The sequence below is a fragment of the Buteo buteo genome, chromosome 8 (genome assembly GCF_964188355.1).
Source record: "Buteo buteo chromosome 8, bButBut1.hap1.1, whole genome shotgun sequence".
In the NCBI taxonomy this organism is placed as follows: Eukaryota; Metazoa; Chordata; class Aves; order Accipitriformes; family Accipitridae; genus Buteo; species Buteo buteo.
In genome coordinates, this window is record NC_134178.1 from 11,252,011 (window position 1) to 11,266,655 (window position 14,645).

The following is a 14,645-nucleotide window of genomic DNA, read 5'->3' on the forward strand; positions in this document are numbered from 1 at the left end:
TTCAGGCACAGTAACAATGGGCTACAAGACTTGCTTGCTATTCATTGCTATAGATATTGCCTAAGATATGAAGGCAAGCTTGCCTGGATTAAAGCTTTTGAAATAAAAATGCTATACAATATAAAGACCACGGAGTGAGCTCCAAGTACTCTTCTGCAAGCCCCATTCATATTAATTAATACACAGAACTTATTGGAGGTAATGGATCCTGGTACATGTCACTTTGGGCTTAGGATCTTCTCTGCTTTTATTACCTGCTCCAACAAGTCCCAGGAATGCAAGGATAAGGAGAGGTGATCCACTTGCAAAAACTCCAAAGCCAAATGTGAAGAGAGGAGAGAGGAGAACTGTGGCCCAAAAAAGAAAGTTTAGGAGAGTCCATGGTCTCCTAGGAGGTTTAAACTGCTGGCCAGGAAATATGCCTTCCTGATTATACATCTCTTGCAAAGCATCCTGGGAGAAAGAGAAGATAGAAGAAAACAGGTTCATAATGTTTGCACCAAGCAATCCAAGACTAGTCAACTCCAGGACAATGTCAAGGATAGTATCTGCAGTAAATACCCATCAAGAGTACACAGTATCCATTTCCATCTGCTGTCATTTACTTGGGCATTTCTGTTGACCACTGAGGCTACCGTATTAGCCCTCTGAAGGCGATCTTGGCCACCATCAGAAACTGAAACCGTATCAGCCTCTCCACTACCAAATATCTTCATCTCTTCTCTTAATTGCATAGGAGTTTAGAGCAGGATCAGGCCAGAGCCCAATTCAGACACTACCTGCCTCTTTGCTGGATGCTTTTTCTTCCCATTTTTACTTCCAGAAAGGTCAGCATGATTTAGCAAAGCACAGCAGAAAAATGCTGTACATGCAGCCAGAAGAGGCAGGCAAAGCACAAGGTAACCTGCAGAGACGGCACTGTGCTAGCCATAACCCCGAGACTTCAATAGAGCAGTTGCATCCTGAGCTGAGCCTGCAGAGAGATGCAATCATGAAACACATCACTCAAAGGGCAGCACGCCCACAGTCTTCCCTCAGTTTGTATGAATCTTCTGCAAGGTTTCCAAGCCATTACCAAGGATGGCTCAAGTTTGGCTAGTTCTTATTTTTCCCTGCTTAATTTGTTTTTCTTTTACCTTCCCTTATAAAGCGCTGAGAAATGCAAGGTGTTCCTTGCGAATAACACAGCCTTTTGAGGACATACCCTCCGTGCAGGAATAGCACTTTAAGGATTCCAGTTACAACATGTTGCTACCACCATAAGATCAATATATAAAATATCCATGTATATGAGTAATACCTCCCCGGCAACACCTCACACCGAAGTTGAGCGGAGGTACAGCCAACACCAGCAAGGAACACCAAGCCCTCCATCTGCAAGGAAAGCAGAGCATTCTGCCCAAGGAATGGTGCCAAGCAGAGTGAATGCTCTGTGCTGCATCTGCTTAGCTCTGCATTTACTGTTTAACAAAGCAGGAGCCAAGCAGAGAAAGACCACCCCCGTTAACATACACCTTAATGTCTGCTCCTCCAGCCAGGCAATGTCAGAAGGAATTCCTGCATCTAAGAGCCTTTTCACAAGCGAATTACATGATGGCATGTCCCTGATAGCAGAAGGTGGGATTCAAGGATCTCAATTTTTTTTTTTTTTAAGCTCTCTAATCCCTTATTACACTAACTGACCCACAAGCTAGTTTGATACACCTGCTAATGGGAGGTGGGGGAAGAAGATGATGATAGCTACTGTTCTTTGTAAGATAACTTCTCTCCCCTTAACTGAGTTACAGGTTAGGTATTCAAACAAATTAGGTTAAAATGAACAAAATGAAACTCAGAACAATCTTCTGCCTACCTACAGACTAAGCGTAAGCTTGGAAATGCTACAGCACAGGTCATCATAGCAGAAGAAAGCCCAAGGTAGTTACAGTTTCTGTGCTCCTCTGTTTTCCCACAAAGAAAAGCAACACAAAAATCAGGATAAATAATTCAAGTTCAACAATCCACCAATTAGGGCTCGGCAACATTAATTACAGTTCTCTCTTCCTCTCCACAGAACTGCTGAATCTGTGGTCAAGAAATTAACCTAAGGTAAAAAAAGAAAAGACAGGAGGAAAAGCTTTGAGCCGTTTGAAGGCACGCTGGCCATGCACTACATCAGTCCCTGGCAGCAGATCCCAGGGACTGTCTGTACCATGTCACACACCACTGCAGAGGTATTACCAGGAGGCAGAAGGAAAGTGACAGTGTAAGAAACATGAAAGCAAAGGACAATTGCAGCTAAGAGCGGGACCGGCTGTCTCTGACAGACAGTTATCACTCTTCTTGAGTGCCTAAAAAACACCCACAGGGAAAATGAAGCTTTTAGAAATGTATGACAGAGACCAAGAACTGAAGAATATAAAAAGACAGTGGACTGCTATTAGACTTCCGCAACTCAGGCATATCGCTGAATCCCATTGTGCTTCCCAGCAATTTGAAACCTACTCACTAGCCAGCTCTCTGCGGCCAAGGGGCTCTTCTGTACTGCTCCTCCCAGCAGTTTGAGGGATGGCTGCCTAATTACACATAGTACTTACATCTCTTCTCTCTATCCAGTAGAATAGTGTGCATTACTCAGTGCCTTAATACACTACCCCTGTGAAAGTCCCAAAAGAGAGAAAAGAAAGCAAAGCTCTTTACCTTTTCCTGGTAAAGCTTATGAAGCCAGTTTGCAGCTTCCTTTTCATCTTGAGGGATATCTTCCAGAGGAAATCTCCTAGTTTAGTAGAGAGATTAAAAAAGGAAAAAAAATATTAAGGGAAAATCCAGGTATTTGACTTTAGACCTCTACTAGGGAGGATCTTCCATTCAATGAAGGGCATAAGCTACAGGTAATACTGTCCCTGATGGCAAAGGTCTTAAATGCAGAGAACTGAGACTTAAATAACAACTGATTCTCCACCTAAAAACTCAGATTCCTAAGACAAAAGAAACCATACAAGCTCCTATCAATTTCAAAGCACATTAGTAAAACAAGCATTTCCCATTCAAACATTGTTCTTCCTTCACTGGAATCGCCACCGGTGGATTGCCAGTGAGCTCAGACTGAGGCACCCAGAGCTGGGAAAAGACAAGCAAGTGGCAAACCCCAGGATAACTGTTTGTTACACTGTGTTAGTGAAAACCCCATTGTGGAAGGAATGGGAGGAGTGGTTAAAAATTCACTTTGTACCAACCCTAAGGAAAACATTGTCTACAGCAACTGCGCTTTTCTCTGCCTCTCCAGCCCTACAGATTGAGGCATGCAGTTCTGGGTGCATATGAAAATTAAGCCCAGCTCCAGGAACTGACCTGACCTCATAGAGAACAGGCACCTTTTAAGAGCCTCTTTCTAGTGGTGAAGAGCCAACCATTTTCCTGCATTCTTTTATTTTCTGAGACAGGCCACTAACACACTCACAAATGTGTTGTCTCCTTTCTCAGTGGCACACATCTCAGTCCTGGATCAATTCAGAAAAAAGTTGCTCAGTTTGTGGAGGGCAGGCACACACTTTACCCTCAGCTCAAGTATATTTTGGCAACACTTGGAAGTACATCAGGGCCCTCTTACAGCAGGGCAGTAAGAACAGAAGGGTGACCTCTGGGAGGGCTCTAGACACAGTGATCCCAGGTGCAACTAATTTGCTGCTGTTCAACCAGGGAATATGCTTCCACTGTACGAACTTAAAGCCTTTGAGTCTGCAGCAGCAGAGGGAAGATGTTCTAATACATTTCTAAATCCCATAAACGAATTGAACACCAGATTTTACAGATTTACTTTCATTAGCTCTAACAGGAGAAGTCGCTCAATTAATATAAATAATGCTCAATAAAAGCTCAGTAAAAGTCATTTGCTGAAAGCTCTCTCGTAAGGTTGTTGCTGTATTGCTATCACCACTAGAGGGTACTCACAGCAGCAACATTTGGTAATTGAGCTGATTTTCTCTGGACCCAGTCAGGAGAAAGACTGGATCCTCTGCAGAGACCTAAGCTTCTTACCTCTGCACAGGTAACTGCATACGCATATACCAAGAACAAGAGCTTATGTGCTTCCTTTCTCTGAGCTAAGCTAAGTCTGCTGGTACATTAAGGACACATTCAATTTTCAGCAAAAAGATGTAAAAATAGTTTCCTTATTCTCATAGCTTCCTTGCCAAAAGACAGAAAAAGCTTCAAGTGTAGAAAAGTATCTTGAGAATGTTGATTCTGCCCACAAACATATTTTAAATCAAAATTATCCAAACATTAGTTTCCTTAATAGGGTACAATTAGTAATTTTACCTGGTAACATCATCCTCAACAGAATTTTACGAACCCAAACTGCTTCTAACGACTATTGAAAACTACATTTCTCTTCTTTCTTCTCACTACCTCACCAATAAATAAAACCACCTTGCATCTCCATTAGCAAGCCATAAGATATTTAACTGAATGCAGCCACTCTTCAATGTAAAATTATACAGATGTATATCCATGCATGTATACCCCAGATCTAGATAGACATGCTACACACATCTGCCATCAGTATGGAATTACAGGTGACAACTGCCTGACCAGCTGTTTTGCTAGCTTGTAAGTGGTTTGCTCACTTTCCTTATCAGGAGTATGTCTGGCAAGTGTAAATAGTCAAAATGAAGCCCCTTGCAAATGAATGACCCCATCTCTCTCCCCATCACCTCTGCAGCCTTCTTTCCAATTGAAAGACTAAAATGTTGTGGAAGTTGCAGTATCTGAGAACAGAACTGGAGCATGTGTCCTTCCCGTCCCCATTAGGGCTGCAGCACTCTGCGTCCCCTGGGATAGCATTTCTTCCACAAAACTGTTGCTGCTACACCTCGACACAATGGATGATCAGTGTGATTCCCTACAAAGTCTTTCACCACTGGAGGCTCTGGCAAGACACACCTGCTTTCATTAGAAGGACAATGTATAGAGCCAGTGCCATGCATCTGCAACGCACAGACCCAAGGCCAGCAGGGAAAGGTGTGGGGGGAAGTAGCAAGGCTTTTTTTTTCTTTTAAAAACCAAACATCAACCTCATCACCAGAATGTAGCAATGTTTTCCAAAGTGTGGGTGAAGTCCCCAGAGAAGCAGAAGTGAACTGTCAAAAGAACAAGAAGGTCGTTTGTCAGGTCCAAACATAAAAGGGAAAAGAAGAAATTCAACAGGAAAGGGTGGGTAGTTTTTATGATCACAAGGAAACCTTTATAGCAGAAGGCAACAAGAAGAAAAGAAGAAAGCAAAAGCATGTGTGTGTGTGCATGCATGTGTGTACATGCTGCATGGAGTTAGGTGTTAGCAGTTACTCTTTCAGGCAACAAGTAATGAGAAATGTGAGGAATGTCCCACCTCATTCATACAATCTCTGAATTTCAGCATTATTTAACTTTTAATCTGCTAATCAATGCATGTGAGAGAAGGAGAGAAACTGGCACAGTAAGGAGCTTTACACTATTTACTACAAGAGACTATTGAAGTTGGACAGGCTATTTATACTATGCATATGCTCGCAAGGGACTGGGAAGGGGGCAGAACAGTTGCTTTTCTGTTCCCAGCGGAGAAGGGAAAAAAAGGCAGACAAGTGTCCTCGCTACACAGAGGGAAACCCTGGAATGATAGCGTGGTCACACCCAGGTTTAAAAAGTCTGTCCACTGCTCTCTGACCTGCTGGGTGATATCTTGGGATCTCACACGAAAGCGAACTGAAGCAGGGGGGAAACAGGGAGGCTCTTTGTGGCCTGCAGACAAACCTGAAGGACAAGGAAAAGGGGACTACAGGAAAAGACATTTCCCTGTAAAATCTGAATATGTTTCAACATGCCAAAGCATGCATCTTAGGGCTCACCTCCATCATTATATGCTCACCTTACACACATATCTGCTTCATATTTCTTTCCATAAAGAATTCCTAATAAAGATGGGTTCTTGTTTCCTCTGAAATTTAGTGTTACATCATACACTGCTGAAACTGTTGCAAAAAAGAAAATACGGCTGTTATAGTAGCAATTCTAGCAACCATTGCCAGCATCCTTGCATTAGACAGCGACGGTCTTGTGCATGCCTGGCATTAATGACGTCAGGTAGCAGAGTCCTTCACTACTCTGCATTTACATATTGTATTTATCTGTATCAGCCACCTGACATTGCCATCTACACAGCATGTGTGTTAGCAAAACACAAGATGACTTGATGAACTAAGCAACAATGACATACACGAAAGGTTTATTATTTTTTAAGACTGTTATCTGAGAGTTATGTGGCAATTTACAAATTAACGGTTGAGATGCTGAATACTTACTGCCAACTCACTGATTGTAATGGACATAATGAACAAGAGTATACTACACTGTGCTAGACAGAGTATACTAAACAACACATTGCAATTAATGCAAAGAACAAGTAACAGCTTGCCAGTACCTGTTCCCCTGAGACACTGGACAGCAGTGGTGAAGCCTTTGGTTCTGGGCAACAGGTGGTATTTCAGTTTAGGCAACCCCTTGGATTCAGCTACCTCCATACTGATACGATGCTTGGTCTCTGTAAAACGAGTTCCTTCACAGTACAGGAGAAACTAGTCCAATGAGACAAAAGGCAAAAACAAGGACATCTTGAGATCAAAAGAAACCAAGAAGAATACTGAAAATTTGTGTAAGAGAAACATATACCCATGCATGTGCACACACTTCAACTGTCTCATTTGATCATCAAGTATTAGGCATAAGCATCACCTCACAACTCATTTACAATTATATTTAATTTTAACAACACTGGTACCAAATTTAAGGCAACAAAAAGTCTAAATTGTTATACCTGAAATATTTACTTTAAAAAACAAAAATCCCTGAAGGCTTTGGCTGGCTGTTGATGGACTAATCTACAAATAAGAAAAAGCAATCCAAATATCAGTACATGACCACTTTAGGAAAAAACAATTAATCACTAGGTACCTCATTTAAAATTTGTACTGTACATCCAGAATTACTCATCTGAAGACAGACTTGTTTGTCTGAAAGCTATTCTGTTTGGGTTTTTTTGGTTTGGTGGTTTTGTTGGTTTTTTTTGCATTTGTATCAGTCACGTTCATAAAAAAGGTGCCTTTCCCTAAAACTTTTACCTTGTTCAACTTGTAAGGCACCAATCTGACTGTGGTAGCCTGAGTAACTATCGAAGACTTAAATCCTCCCATACTGACTTCAAGCAGCACAAAACATCGATCTCTCCTTCTCCAGCCTCTATATTGCCTCTGTTCTAGTTTAGAGAGAGGCCAGAAGCAATGCAAAGCCAAAAGCAGACAAACAAAGCCCTTCTGAGGGTCCTAGGGTGAATTTCTGTTTATCCCTGGCCTTTTTGAAAGGTGGACGTAATTCCCATTGCACCAGCAATGGAAACATTGCTGCATTTGAACACACAAACCTCTGCATCCCAGGCAAGCAATGGAGGTGGAGAATAGCAGACTGCTACTACTCTCTCACAGCAGTATCATGCAACGCTGTAACATTGCAATTCAAAAGAAAGGCTTGTCCAACGCATCGCTATACGTCTGCTATTTGTCAGCACTGTAGTTGCTTGACTTTTTCTCTGTAGCGTATCCACATACTGTGCACACCACAAAAAGTAAGTTAAATGAATATTAAAACCACAAAGCCATAGACATAAGAGTTAGACCTGCCAGAGCGCAGTAAGAGAACAGGGACTGGTCCTCCAATCTTCATTTGGCCCTTGAGGGCACGTTCATTATGAAAACCTGACCAACCACCACCAAGTGGTGAGGGCAGCACAAGGTACAGAGTGTAACACCGCAATCTCAACCCCAGTCTGCAACGCAAGCTCTTTCCTCAATACCGAATTCTCACCCTCTTCTACTCCACGGCGCAGTGATCATTCTGGACCAAGTATGCGAGCGAGGTACAGACTGCGCCGCAGTGCACGTGTGAGAAAGACCTCACGAAGGAAGGTTGTGCAGACAGCCCTAATTGCAGCATTTAGAATGCACGAAAATTAGGAAATTGATTTACTCAAGTCAATTTTAATCATTATTTAAATTACCAAGCAGGAAGTCTTGATTTAAATAATCAATGCTAACTACGTTTTGCATTTATATTTTCTAGTTGTTTTCCCTAGAGACTAGTCCTTGGTTCTCAACCGTGGAATCATTAAAATGTATAGATTTGCAACTAAAGTACAGTCTTGAGATTTTTTAATTGGTAGGGTTTTTTTCTTTTTTTGCAAGACTAATCAGGAGGATATATTAAATGTAGTTCATATCCATATATTCAAGCAATTAAGTAGTTTAAAATACATTCTCCAGATTCTTATTTTTTTCTATCTTTGTAATGATAGAAAATCGTGAATGACACATTCACAATGTACTAGTTAAGGCTTACTATTTCACTATTCATTTTAACAAGCTGTACTGGATAATATTGAAAAATCACTTAAAATGCACAAAAAGCCTCTTAAAATGTTTTATGAGCCAAATAACTGTACATTACATGCGCTGCTGTAAAAGCAAACCAGTAAATTTATCAAAACGTTTGCATTCAAAGCTAGAAGGTGGTTAATAGGTTGATTATACCACTGTGTTGCTGCAGTAAAATCTAGCAACATTGCACACAATGAAACATAGAAGTCTCACCCTTGACTTCAAATAGTGTCAAAATAAAAAAGAAAAGCATAACTGAAAAAGCAGATGTAAGCTTGCCTTATGTTCTCATATAGGCTTTTTGGGAAACCTGTAATTTCACAGATACATACTAACAAGACACATAGTAACATATACATATACTAACACATACACAGATACATACTTGCATGTTAACAAGAACTTCCTATCAAAATTAATGGTCTGTGCATCCCTCCCCCGCCCCCAATTACTCACTTCTCCAGAAGACTTTTTTGTTTATGTGTCTTTTTAGCCTACCTCAGAAAACGTAGCTTAAGGTTATATAGATTTAGTAGTCAAATATGGGCTGTTGTTAATTTTGTCTGAACTTATTTTACCTTTAAAAAAATTGCACAAGCCCGATTTATAAATGATTGTCAAGGTTCTAATCATCTATGCAAGCTTCTGAACCATTTCCTAAATGGCCTCCCTTACCAACAGGCAAATGGAGCAACACTTTACCAGCATATCCCAAAAGGCCTCCTGAAACAGAGACAGGTTTTCCTTGACAACACTTGAAGAAAGTAGTGAGCAGACCTTCTCCTGATACATAAAGCTACAGTACCACATGAGTACCTTCATCACCATTTCACTTCTAGCTGTCAATACTAGAGGAGGAACCCAACACTTACCCACATATATTCAGGATAATCAGCCAAACGTTTTAATCCTTCAATAACCGTATCTCTGTCTTCTTCCCATTTCCTTTTGCAGAAAACAATCTCGAGGAAGTACCACGTCCAGCCAATTAGGGGCACATATAGTAGCTCTCTCTTAGCAAGAACTTTGGAACTCTTGGAGATAAACAAAAACAACAATCCAAAAATGTCGTTTGCTGATTTGTACAATGACATCAAAGACATTAAAGTTAAGATGATGAAGAGTTGATGAAGTTATATCTGGAAACTCAAATGCAAAGAAACTGTATGTGCATGTTTTTTAAATAGACCGATCATCCTCCAGATGAAGGGAAAACTCACAGCCCCACATACCCCTAGCACTCCAAAGCGCTCTGTCATAGTCCAGCCGCACAAGAAGTCAATTTCAAAGTTGTGGTTCAAGATGATGATGACGTGTTCTTTCCCAAAGGTGTTCACCGTGGCCTCGTCTGAGAACAAGGTGCACTCTGTGCCTGACCACCATTCCAGCAGCATTACCAACTCTAACAAACATGAAGAAGACAAGAGAGAGGAGTTAGGGATGCCGCTTACAGAAAGCATTTAGCATTTCATCTCCAGCCCCATTCAGTGCCTAGTCTCTTCTAACTCCCAGCAACAGTCACCTTTTCAGTCCAACCCAGTAGAGATGAAATGAAAGCTTGAATGGGTACAGACCAAATCACAGCACCATCCTTAAGCAGTATTTAGGGCACTAGATACATGCATTATGGATAATTTAGCAAGTTTTTAACAGTGACAAGTTTGGTCATTATATTATGAACGTGAAATTTCATGATCACTGGGAAAAAAACCCAAAACTTTGTGCCTGAAAACAGACAGTTGAGCTGTTGATTGCTCCGCTAAATGAGTACAGTTTCTCCCAGGTGGAATACAAATTATGCATAGATGCAGCCTAATGCTTTTACTCAACATGAAACAAGCTTTATGGAGGTAAACAGACCAATAAAGGGCTTTTAAAGGGATACAGTGGCATAGATCTTCTGCAATAGATTTTAATATTAGAACATAGGACTCTAATCATTCTGTATTATGGTCATCAACAGAGTCAGAAGTGCCAGAAAATCGAGCTAATTTATCAAAATACCCAGGCAAAGACAGGAATGGTAAATTGTGTCTGTCTTTCACTGCACATGAAAGAATGAGCCCTTTCCCCTCCGTCTTCTCCAGCTTTTCGAAATCCCAGCATCTCTCTTACTCCACCCTGAACATTTCCTTCATTACCCACTCTTCTTATTTTCCACCTCTCCTTTTTTCTTCTTAAAAACCCCTGTCCACTTAATTCAGCATGCACTGAATGTAGTTGCTATGGTTAGCCTATTTCTCTCATTTCAGTACAACGAGGCAGATGGAAGACATTGCTTGTATCATGGGACAACTATAAAAAAGTATGAGAATAGTTCATTCTCCCATTAGGAATATTTGCTTCCATGCAAACTGTAGTCATTGGTATTTTCTCATTTCAATGTGAAATGGATGCAATCAAAATTTTGTTGCACAAATATGGCAGTTGAAATGTCCAACTCCTCCCATATTACTACAACAAACTTGCAGGGTCAAAACTGGAAGGCACCCCCTTGGTTCTCTGCATCAGCCAGTTCTGCCATGCAGTATTTCAACTTTCCATTGGGAGGCCCTAGTTTTGCAAAATGGGGCAGCGTCTTCCTGCACGAGGGCTTCTGATTAGTGGGATCATGACAGGGTAATCTATTCAAACTGCTAAATAAGAGTGGCTCCAATTCTGCACCACATCAGAGAGAAGGCAAACACAGTATTTAGGTGAATGATAGGGAATACCAATCCTGGTCTGCTGAAGATGCGTAGCTTCTCTAACACTGTTTTTTCACTTGTATTCCCTGTGTGACCACTATCCACCAGGTTATTCCCCTATATCGTTTTCAAGACTCACTCATTTGGAGGTATGACAAAGTTATGCAACTTGCTGATCAAGAAAGCATAACCCTGGTCAACTGGAAATACAGCAGAGAAAAGACAGAATAATAGTTTACACCAACTAGAGGTTTCTATCATTGCTTTCCAGCTTTGTCTCCTTTGCGAATGATGTGATCACTTACCTTTCTTGCTCTGGTTATCCTGGCTCAGTAAAAGGGGAAAGAGGAGAGCAAGAGTGTCCCCAATTGAGAGCTATGCTCTTCCAAGCAGGTGGGCAGGAGAATGGAGTAGTGGTACCAAACACAGTGTGGTACTCTGAGTGATTTTCCTTTTCCATTGCTCTCTGTGTACTAAGGAGGAACATCTCCAGTACTTGCTACAGCTGCTGCATTTTCTTATCAAAAATAAAATAAAATGGGTGTGTTTCTTCAAAATCAGAAAAAAATTCTGCAGAGGCAGGTATGGGTAATTTTCTGCAAAGTGTTTCTTGTACCATTCACTCTAAAATAGCGGACAAAGCTTTGCTGAGAGATTTCCCAGAGTTCATACTGAGAGAGGAGGGTTGATGAGCTAGAGAATTAATACGAGGAAACAGATTGGCCTTTACAAGTGTACTGATAGATGATGCAATTATAACCAGGAGTGGGCTCATTTCCTTTTTTTTTTTTTTCTGGTGTGTGGGTTACAGCTATTTTGCATGGCACCGATCCTGCCAATGCTACAGCATGCCCATCCTTCTGAATGAAGAGACTATAATGCTTGCACTGCTTCGGATACTTCTTCTAGAAGACAAGCAACACCTTGCTACAACAAACACCCTCCTGCAGCCGGGGTTTCCACACACCAAAGCAGGCTGGTTTACAGCCTCGCAAGCCATCCAGAAAAAAAGCAAACAAGAGGCACAGCACAGTTTAAAGTACTAACATTTGAGACATTATTTTTGCAATTGGACTAAACTAAACACGCTGCGCTCTCCAAAGACGTAAGTCATCTGAAAGGAGCTGATGTAGGAGAGCTTAAAGTACAGACTACCTGTCATGAAATATATGCACTGCAAAGGGTTTATGCTGAGGCCAGAGCCCAACAGATGGTTTTTTCCCCAAACGTCTGCCACAAACACTGGATAGAGTCTATCTTCTTCCCCTTCTGAAGCTGTGCTTTATCTATTTGAGAAGAGATACATTAAGAATAGAGCCTGGTTTTCAGTAGGCTATAGCACACAGCCAGATACACAATCACCTGTGTATCCACCCCTGCACACCAATCTTCTGCCGGATAGGCAGAGCAGCTTCTGTTACAGACAGCTCTGACATGAACACCCTTAGCCTAAAACTAAACAGCTTGGAGTAAGCGAGCAAAACATATCATCCAGAACAGAACACCAACCTACAGGTTCATTGCCAAAAGGCTTCCATATAATGAAACATATTTCATTATGAATGGCAACATTTGAACTGCTGCATTTACACAGCTTACTTAATTCGTTATAAATCACAATTTAAGTGCATATTCTGTCAGCTCTTCCATTACAGGCCATCAGCACTCTGCAATCCCATATAACATTTACATTAATTTTCATACTTTAATGTCTCAATAATTTAATTTATAATAGGCTATACACGAGGGGTTATCCTAGGTACAACATAATTATCTACTCAGCTTCCCCAAACCTTTTTGAACAATAGTGTACGTTATTTCCTGTGTATACAAGATGTAAGATAACAGCATTTAAAATGTGATTTTTCCATGCACAATGCTAACTTGTAGAAATCAAGGGTCTGAACCTACAAGCCTTACAGGTACAAGCAGCTCATATCCCCAGAAAAACCAGGCTACTAGTGCAACAAGAGTTTTCAGGATGAGATCAGATTCTAGATTATTAAAAGCACATTAAGAAATTCTTAGAAGCAAATAAAAAAAAACCCAAAAACCTCCACTCCCCTCCAACCATGCTAATTTTGAAGTTTCCACCTATAAGTTCTTCCATTACAATACCTTTTCTCCTGACAGTTTGCCTGCCACTTTCTATTTAATTTCCTTTCTCCTGTGCTTCTCAGACAACATTCTCAATAAGTAGGACAAAAAGCACAGGAAGGACAACAAGCTTAAAAAGAAATCGAACTAGGTACTTTGGAGAGTTTGTGTTGGCAGTACTTCACATAGATGATTTAAGAAATGTGGGTGCCTGTCAGTGGACTGCTCAACTGTAATTTAAGTAGTCACTTAGGTGACTCATTTACCCAAAATGGCAGTTGGATGCTGAGTTGAGCACTAAGGTAAGTGGCCGTGCATACTGGGAGGGGATGGAGAATGGAAACGAATTAGATGATTCACTGCTGTAACAGGAGGTGACATTTGGACTACGAAGCCTCTAAACACTCATTTCAGAAATCTAATCCCCTGTTAAGCTGTATGAGGAGAAAGAAAAGCCATCCACAGGGAGGAAGTTGCAAAGGTCTGAGAGAGAAGAGCAAAGCAGCTGCACTCACTGTAGAGCCGTCCCACAGGCAGAAGAAGAAAAGAGTGACAAATTGCTCACAAGAGGAGACACAGGCATCACAGATGGACACTGTAGGGTGTAAGAGGACTCTGACTTTGTCGCACACTTCAGCTATAGAGACACCTACACTAAATACATCTCTCTCTGCAGACCACACAGTTGACTTGGACTCCTAAGTAAGTGGTCAGCATCACACGTATGTTCAATACCTGAAGCAGTCTCTGTGCATTCCCCCTTCCCCATCACTTAGCACAGGCTCTGATGCTGGATGAAGATGCTACTGAGACAGAATCAGCAAGTCCTACCGGTCAGGATAGGGCTGGGGGTGGGGAGGAGCTTTACTTCTGACTTTTTTGAATAACAGAGTGACAATAAGTATCAGTGCCTTGACTTTTGTATGTTTTCCCAATATTTCAGAAAAGATGGCTGCTTTGAACTGCTCTGAGAGTCTACATCTAACTTATCACTTTTCTCTCTCTCTCTCATGTGTCTCTGTGTATATACATATACATGTATATATATTTTTTTCTTTAGTTAACAAAAAGAGAAACAAAAAACGCTCCCTTCCCCACCCCCAGCTCTCACGTCCCCTTCGAGCATACTCACGGCTCCAAAGCGAATAGGCAAGGCGACAGTTTACTCGGCGATAAAACTGCTTGTTTATGGGCCAGAGGACTAGCGTGCATAGTTGAATGAAGTTAATGATCAGTCCACTCACAACAAAGACGAACCCAATGAGGAGGTGAACTATGAACTGGGTCTTCAGAAAGGCAATGAAGCCCATGATAACCACTCAGAAGCGTGTGCAAGGGCCGTCACTCAGAATAATGGTCCTGAAAGAGAAAGAAAAGAATCAAATGGAGACTGGGTTTACAAGCCCTGAGGAAGGGCAAA

At 41.3% G+C, this 14,645-nt stretch overlaps 1 protein-coding gene across 3 annotated transcripts in view; it reads right to left on the reverse strand.

Moving 5' to 3' along the window:
- Positions 1-14,645, reverse strand: part of AGPAT3 (1-acylglycerol-3-phosphate O-acyltransferase 3) — a 93,830-nt gene that overhangs the window by 4,058 nt on the left and 75,127 nt on the right. For all 3 annotated transcript variants that reach the window (XM_075033611.1, XM_075033612.1, XM_075033610.1), the window contains 7 exons: positions 14,358-14,584; positions 9,674-9,843; positions 9,314-9,475; positions 6,437-6,590; positions 5,885-5,987; positions 2,680-2,755; positions 255-453 (listed from right to left, as the gene is read on the reverse strand). In XM_075033611.1, the coding sequence (XP_074889712.1) occupies positions 255-453; positions 2,680-2,755; positions 5,885-5,987; positions 6,437-6,590; positions 9,314-9,475; positions 9,674-9,843; positions 14,358-14,535 (1,042 nt within the window). In that variant the 5' untranslated portion in view covers positions 14,536-14,584. The remainder of the gene's footprint in view (positions 1-254; positions 454-2,679; positions 2,756-5,884; positions 5,988-6,436; positions 6,591-9,313; positions 9,476-9,673; positions 9,844-14,357; positions 14,585-14,645) is intronic.